Here is an 8,341-nt window from a genome sequence, read left to right as displayed (position 1 = left end):
CTTTTCACAACTTTAATGATTTCTTGACTACCTCTTCTAAGGAGAGATTTCTGATGCCTTTCAGTTAGGTTTTTCCTTCTTATTACCTGTTAAATTGGTATAGTCAGTTTTTCCTCTTGGCTTTCAGTAAGGAAGAACAATTCCAGAACAAAATATTCGTATCAACAGGCAGAGGTATATTACAACAGATATTTGTACCTGTACACACAGGTACAAATATCTAGCATTTTCCCTGGCAAAGCCCTCAAAACTGGCCAGACAATTTTTTATAAATCCTACTGATCAGTTAAAGATCATTAGAGTTAATGGAATTCTAGCATTTATTTTCATCATCCACAGCCAGCATGCTCTGCTGCTCACTCATCAGTAGAAGAGTGCTGACTGGGATTTCTATCTTCCTCACAATACTACAAAGATAATAAACATATTTCAGAGCAAACCAACATTTTTACCACCGCCAAAGAAAACAAGCATAGTGTTATCCTTCTAAGTGTCATTCATTTAACAGATAGTGTGGGTTTTCTCTAAAGGTTAATTAAGCCTAAATTTCATTAGGTTTTTGAAAGTAGAGTTAGAAACACCATTCATTCACAAATTTCTTGACTTTTGTACTTTATTAGATGTTCAAACTAATTTTTTTAGCTTTTGCAAAAGAAATAGACTATCATAGAAAACTTACCTAAAATATATTATAGTGTCTGTATAAGGCTAACATGTGGAGACTTTCAGAAGTATCTAGTAGAATATACATGAGTTGCTACAAAACAAAGCTAGGAGGCAATTAGGGTGCCTAGAAGAAACACCTAATAAATACATCAGGTTACTTTTGAATACCTGAAACTTTGTTTCCAGTCTTTGCACATATTTCATGGTCTTTGAAAGGAGAACAGTGGTACTGTTTAGATAGTCCAAAAAGTAACTCTTCTTGTAAACTTTATTATAAAAATCACACAGTCATTCAATAAAAGGACATTTTAGAAGTGGTTAGTGAGGCAGTTCGTTCAGAAACAGAGCAGTAGATCAATTTAGGAAAGAAGCCTCAGCCTCTGAAAATCAGTAAGCCTTTCTATAAAAGCAGCATAATAAAGCAGCAGTATAAAGTAAAATCACTTACAATTATATGCTTTCTATGAATAATCCACGTATTTTCTCAAAAGGCTTACCAGTTGTCAGGTCATACTTTTCATTGTAAAGACAAAGAAAATCAGATTGATGTCACCACAGAAACCTCCCAACTTCCTTCACTGAGGTGAAAAACCAGACATTCCCTGTTCCACCCCTCCACAACCAGTTTCCACTGCCTCGCTGTTTGCCCCACTGATGCGCGTTGTCAGTTACCACATCATCTTCTTAGGAGATTTTTCTAACCTGTGCACTTTCAGAATAGGTCACCTACACGGGGGTCTTCTCTGAACATAGAAATGGTGTCAGGAAGCTGTTCATCTTATAAACAAGTAACGAACTAGGCATTTCCATCAATAAACCCTTGGCTGTTACAGCTTGAGTGAGGAGCCCCGGATCCTAAACTACGATTTAGCTTTTTGATATCATACGAGAGCAGACTTCATTCATTAACATTCTTCTGAAGGCAGTTCGTTCACAGAGCAAAAGATCTGCCGAACACACATCCCAACATTGAAGCTCCATCCCCTGTGTGAGGAAAGAAAACATTTCTTTCCTTGAGCTGCCCGGCAGATACCCGCAGCTGCAGCTCGAGCCCCGCGGGCGATGGGGCACAGCCCCTCAGCCCCTCAGCCCCGCGGGTGCCGAGGAGCCGGTGCAGGATCCCTTCAGAAGTGCCACACAACGTGGGAAGAAAGCGCGGAGAAACTAAGGTAAAAAGTACGGAAAACAGCCAATATTGGGCATCCTGGTTTTAACTCTGGCAGTACCGATAACAAGCAATAAAATGCCCTTTCTTTACGTTCTCGCACCACTTCAGCTAACAGAGCCCAAGGGGAGGCGGCTCTGTCAGGGGCCCGGGTACGGCGCCAGGCTGGCTCGTGGCGCCGGGCAGGACCCGCTGCCCGACACGCCGAATGTCCGAGCGGAGCCCCCTCCGCACAGCGCTGCCCCGCTGTCCCACAGCTCCCCGGGGACAGCCCCGCAGGTGCCGAGGGTGGCCCCCGGCACCGCCGCCCCTCAGGGGTCCCGCGGCTCCCCGGGGACAGCCCCCCGGTGCCGAGGGCGGCCCCCGGCCCCGCCGCCCCTCAGGGGTCCCGCGGCTCCCCGGGCACAGCCCCCGGTGCCGAGGGCGGCCCGGCTGAGGCGCGACCCCCAGCACCGCCGCCCCTCAGGGGTCCCGCGGCTCCCCGGGGACAGCCCCACAAGTGCCGAGGGCGGCCCGGCTGAGGCGCGGCCCCGGCCCCGCCGCCCCTCAGGGGTCCCACAGCTCCCCGGGCACAGCCCCACAAGTGCCGAGGGCGGCCCGGCTGAGGCGCGGCCCCGGCCCCGCCGCCCCTCAGGGGTCCCACAGCTCCCCGGGGACAGCCCCCCGGTGCCGAGGGCGGCCCGGCTGAGGCGCGGTCCCCGGTCCCGCGGCTCCCCGGGGACAGCCCCCGGTGCCGAGGGCGGCCCGGCTGAGGCGCGGCCCCAGCCCCGCCGCCCCTCAGGGGTCCCGCGGCCCCCCCGGCCCGGCCCGGCCCGCGGGGCGGCGCATGCGCGCGGGGCGCGGGGCAGAGCAGCGCGGGCAGCGATGGCCGGCGGGGAGCAGCGCTTGCCCGGCGGCCCCGAGCGGGTGGCGCTGAAGAAGGAGATCGGGCTGGTGAGCGCCTGTGCCATCATCATCGGTAAGGGCAGCGCCGACAGCCCCTCCGCCCGGCTGCGCTGCCGCTGGGGCGGGGGCTCGGACAGGCGGCGGTCCGGCGGTGCGCGGCTCCGCGGGCAGGTGTGCGGCACCGGCGAGGGGACGGCGCGGCGCGGCCAGCGGCTGTAACACAGAGTAACCCCCTCTGCCCACTCGTTCAGCTGAACGTGAGGTTTCCCAAAGTCTTTTCCCGGTGCGCTGCTGAGGCTCCTGCGGCGCTTACTTATCAGCTAAAGCAGCTGGGTTGGTTTGTCTGAGCCCGGGGCTCCTCAGAGCGGCGGTGCAGCGTGGCTCGGGAAGGCAGTGCGGGTGTCCGGAGCCGCTGGCAGCGGGGCTGTCCCGCACAGCCGTCCTGGCACGGCGCTCAGCCTGCGGCGGGGCTGAGCCTGCTGCTCCCCAGAGTCAGGCCGGGAAACTGGGGCACGGCGTGCTCGGCGCTGCCCTGGGGGCTGCAGGTGTTGGGGCAAGCCTGGGGAAGGAAGGTTTGCCCCGGGGAATGAAAGCAGCCTCTGCTAACCGAGTCACCCTCAAAACCAGCCGTTCCTGTCACCAAGACCCGGGGACAAGACTCTCAGGGACATGCCACATCCATGGGAATGCACTGTTCAGTAGCAGAATTGGCTGGGACCCCCGATGTGTCTCTGTGATTCGTGTCACCAAGGTTGAGGAAGAGGACTAAACTGCGTGATCATAATGCCCTACTGTAATTTTATGCTCTTCGTCATGTGTGCCTTTATGTCCAGTGTAGGTGGATACGGGCTTGCAAAAAAAAAAAAAATTCAATGCCATTGAACAGGATTATTGTGAGCAAGGCTGTTATATGAAAGGAAAACATTTCAGTCCATTCCCACAGTGAAACACTAAAACCTGTACCTGCAGTTTTTGGGGAGATGTGTTCTTCATATCCAAAGATACCTTTATTTTGAATCCTTCAGCATATTTAAGGGGAAAATCTCGGTTCTGGATCTCAGTGGAGCACAGATGACCTTGTGTTAGAGTGAAGTATTGAGTGCTGCACATTGCTGTAGGTAAGGCACTTCCAGGGTTAGGTATTCCCCGAGTTGCAGTTGGCCATAGGAAAGATTTATGGCATCTCTATCGTTTGTTAGGTATTAGAATGGTATCTTGAGACTGCTACCTTTCTTTCCCAGTCAATCTTTCATCAACCTTATTGGCAATATCCTGCAAGCAGAACTCATATATGGCATGCCTGTCCAAAATAAATCTTGTGAGATAGCCTCTCATCTAATCAGGGACATTTGAGCAGGGAAAAGCACTGACATTTATGATAAACTGTAGTACTCTCAAGTGGTCTAACTGTTAGAGAAGGTTGTCTCTAACACTATTTTGCCACATAAAGACTAAAAATTCTGCAAATTTCCCCATATTTTCATAGAAGACATTTGAAACACAGCTATAGGATCCTGGTTTTGGTTTGATTTGTGTGCAGATGCATGACATTACATAATGTATCAAAGTCTTCTGTAACAAAGTGGTATGTAGTAGGAATATAGTCTGGCTTTGTAGGTGTCACTGCATAAAACATGACAGCTTCGAATCAGAGGGCACTGTAAATTACATCAGATAGACTTGCAAGCCATTGGTGGAGTTAACTAAATGAAATAATATTTAAGATTCCTTTATAAAAAAATAAAGTAGTTGATCCAAGCTGATATTAGGGAACCAGTTAATTCACAAATTTTCTGTTTGATAGAATTTAACATAGGTGAAAGATTTATTTCCAAGTGATTCAATAGCATGGAAAAAGCCAATGCAGTCAGTGTGTCAGAGCCTGTAGAACAGACCAAAGGACAGACCAGGACTTTTATGTCAGCCATTATATTGGATTTCCTGGTTTTGAGTGGAGGAGGGAAACCCATTTCAAACATTTAGACATCAGATTCTGATGCATCCCACAGCAAAGTCATAATGAGAACATACTTGAGAAACACCAAGAAAACCAGAAATCGCTTTTGAAAAAGACTCTTCTTGCTCTGTATGGACATAATGATTATGCTTTCTTATTTTTCTTTAAATGTTCTTGAAGGTACAGAAAATGTATGAGCATATTTTTATATTATCAAAGAGAAGTTTGATGTTCTGGTTTAGCTGACTGTTCTACAATTCTAATCAGCTGCAGAATGGATATAGAGAATTATAATCTTCTAGTAATTAAGAAGAAGAAACATGAGGCAGTATTTGAAAAATGCTGTTAAATATGAGTTGATAAATACATGATTAATAAGTTTGTGGTTGCCTTCTATACACTAAATCTGCTTCTTTAAAATCAGGTATTATATGAGTGGCAGAGCTGGGGAGACAGCTTGTGCTAGGGAGCACTCAGGGCACATCCTGGTCCAGGGCTCAGGGAGGGCACAAGAAGCCTGTATCCTGCCAGCTGTCCTCAACCTCCCATACCCTGTGCTAATTCCCTGGAAAACAGGTCTTCCTTTTCCATCTTCTTGATGTGTTTTGAATTGTAGGGCAATTTTTCTTACTGCTTTTGCAACAGAAGTATTCATCGACACAATAAACTGCTATGCTGTCTTAATGCACTCACAAAACTCATCCTTTCAAATTTTTATCCTCCTCTTAAAGAGGTCTCAAAAGTTTTGCCATAAGAAATACCATTCATGTGACGAAAAACTATGCAGAAAAAAAACCATAATAAACTATATCAAATTAGGAATATGTCTTTCCTATATCCACCCCATAGAACAGTCTCCTGATTTCTTCCAGCAGCCTAGCTTTTGTACAACAGAAGTCTTTCATTACTTCCTTTATATTTTTTAACTTGTTTACAAACAAGCCTGATTCGAGAAGAAGGCTATTTCCAAAGTTTATTTCACACTGAAGCAGGAGATGGTTCTGATCCTGATGTAAATACAGGTACTAAATACAAAACCCTTAAACTCTATTTAGATACTGGTAGTTAATGACTGTAAAACTGAAGAGTGTTTAGTAGTAGTAGCAAATCTTTCTGGTAATTAATCTCTGTCACAGAAAGAGCACTTTTGGAAAGTGCCTGAGAACTGCTGTAGAAGCACCCAAACTGCTCTGTCTCAAACTGGTTACATACAGTGAAAACTAATCTCTCATGGGCTCCAGACATTAATAATCTAATGCACTCACATGCACTGCAAATCGAGCTTGCCAATACTTACATGAAGTGATACAGCTTAAAAAGTAATGACATACATGTGTTATCATCTCCTAGATAATAACTTATAGATAGTATATCATTGTTTGAAATCCACACTAGATTTTATTTAGCAGACACAGAAATCAATGCTGTATTTAATTGAATAGTTATTTCATGCACATGCACATAGGTGGCTTTACATCTCATTTCTAGAACTGTGTATGTAATTAAGATTATTGCATGTGTATTTTCTTAGAGCACAGGCTTCTTAGCTAAACAGTGCCTTCCTTGGAGTCTTGCCTGTGTGGATAAAAAGCTAAGTAAGAAGTTCCATGACTTGATGTAATTTCTACCACATTCCATTGTTCTTTAGAAAAATGCAAGAACTAGAAAGTGCAGGCTGATTAATGTCTTATACCAGCCTGGTTCTTTGGGTTTGAATAACAAAATTCACCATTCTTACATTAGAAATGTATATTTAACTGTATACAAAATTGTATATATAACACATGTAAAAAGGGTTGTTTGACTGTAAATACAGATCAAGTAACATTATACAAAACAAACAGTTAAACATATCTTAAAACCTTTATTTGTGTGGTTGTAAAATTTCATGAAATACTAGCATTATGATGAAATCTGTTGTATACTCATGAATGATTTAATATCAGGTTATATGAGACCTACTAGAAGACTTACAAATTCAACTACAATGAAATATGTCAGCTAAAACTAAATACAACTTATTTTGCTGAGCACAGGCAGTCAAGTTATCTGCACCAGCTGACTTGGCATTGATTAAAATATGCTTGTGGTACTTACTCCACTCACACACAGGTTTGATGTAAGATCCCTTATAAACTAGTTCCTGCTTCAGGTCCAGTGATAGTAACAAAACTATATTGAGCTGACCAGTGAGCAGTATGTTCAGTTTTTGTTAGTTCTGAAAGTAACTTTCTGGAATTTGTCTTCCACACTGCCCAGAGAACAGCACAGGCTTAGTTCCAGCCACCCAGTGGATGGTCTCAGCAGAATGCCTACAGGCTGAAAAGCCTCTTTCCATCAGAGATGCTTCCTTAGTCAGAACTGTCCTAGTATGGAGTGCAATTTCCTGCCCACACCATTGGTAATCCATCAACAGAACAACTGAGTTGCCGTGGTTGTCATTATATCTGCCTGTCATCATACTTACATACAAATAATTGCATATGCATGTACTTGGAAGCTTTTATTTGCATAAATATCACTTCCAAGTGCACCACTCCAATGTGATTTTTCCTTCTTGTCAGTAACAAAAAACCATTTGCCAGCCTTCCTGTGTGTCAATTAGCTGTCTCCTTACTGCTGTGCCTCCTGCCATTCTGGCACCCCTTAAAATCCCACAGGTAGTCTTTGTTGGCAGAAATCTAGGGTTCAGCAAGCTGCTAGCTTAACACTGGGGAGAGAGAACACGTGGAACTGGGAATAGCCTCTATATTCCTCTTTTTCAAGTGGAAATGGATAGGTATTAATACACAGTGCTTGCTGTATCCTCTCTGGTCATGTTTCATGTGCCACCATTGTTAAGTGGACTGGGTTTTGATCGTTGAATCAGATCCATCTATTAATCAAGTAACATCTCAAATCATTAGGAGATCATTACTAGTGAGACCCAATGGATTTCACTGGAGTAGTACCCAAGTTACAGGACTGCAGCAGAAAGAAAGATACATAAAAAAAAAAACCACCATCTACATTACTGGATGATTTTTCGTGATTTCTGTGATCCTGCCTGGAGTCACAGAAAACAGTGTTGTTGCAGCAAGAATTTTCTCCCTCTCCGAACCCATGTGAGACCATTTCACTTTTATAGCTGACTGAAGTTTCAGGATGCACTTTTGTTTGGTGACTTGTGAGAGTAATACAGATTACATTTCAATGCTTCTCTCTCAAAAAAACCCCAATTGTTTCAAAACACCTTAGAAAGGAGTCAGCCTTCCTTATCTGTTACACACCTTGCTAACTAATATTTTGAGCATTTAGTCCTACATGGCACTTTCTGATGTAACACACAAAGTTTACAAATGCACAACTGGTTTTTTTTCAGGGCAATAGTTCAGGATTGAGCTCTGGACTGTAGAGAACTGTAATTCAGTATCTTGTCCTCTCATAAATGCAAATTATGGTTTAGTAAAGTCAGTCAATCCTGAGATAAATGACACATATTCCTTATTAGTGAGAAACCACAAAGACACTTTTGAGGGACTTAAGAATGTTTTTTCCATGTAGCCCAGAGGCTTAGGCTCAGATTCAGAACTAGTGAAAATTACATGTCCACATTCCATATGTACATTTAAGCTGATAAGTATCCATAATTTAGTATTGTAGCCAATAGGAAAAAAGGTTCATACTAC

General features: G+C 44.7%; 1 protein-coding gene across 2 annotated transcripts in view; it reads left to right on the top strand.

Moving 5' to 3' along the window:
* Positions 1–2,635: 2,635 nt before the first annotated feature.
* Positions 2,636–8,341, top strand: part of SLC7A10 (solute carrier family 7 member 10) — a 40,147-nt gene continuing 34,441 nt past the window's right edge. For both annotated transcript variants that reach the window (XM_072934283.1, XM_002188293.5), the window contains exon 1: positions 2,636–2,789. In XM_072934283.1, the coding sequence (XP_072790384.1) occupies positions 2,696–2,789 (94 nt within the window). In that variant the 5' untranslated portion in view covers positions 2,636–2,695. The remainder of the gene's footprint in view (positions 2,790–8,341) is intronic.

The sequence above is a fragment of the Taeniopygia guttata genome, chromosome 11, assembly GCF_048771995.1.
Source record: "Taeniopygia guttata chromosome 11, bTaeGut7.mat, whole genome shotgun sequence".
NCBI classification, from domain to species: Eukaryota; Metazoa; Chordata; class Aves; order Passeriformes; family Estrildidae; genus Taeniopygia; species Taeniopygia guttata.
Note: the sequence above shows the minus strand (reverse complement) of the source record. Positions and strands in the feature narration are given on the sequence as shown.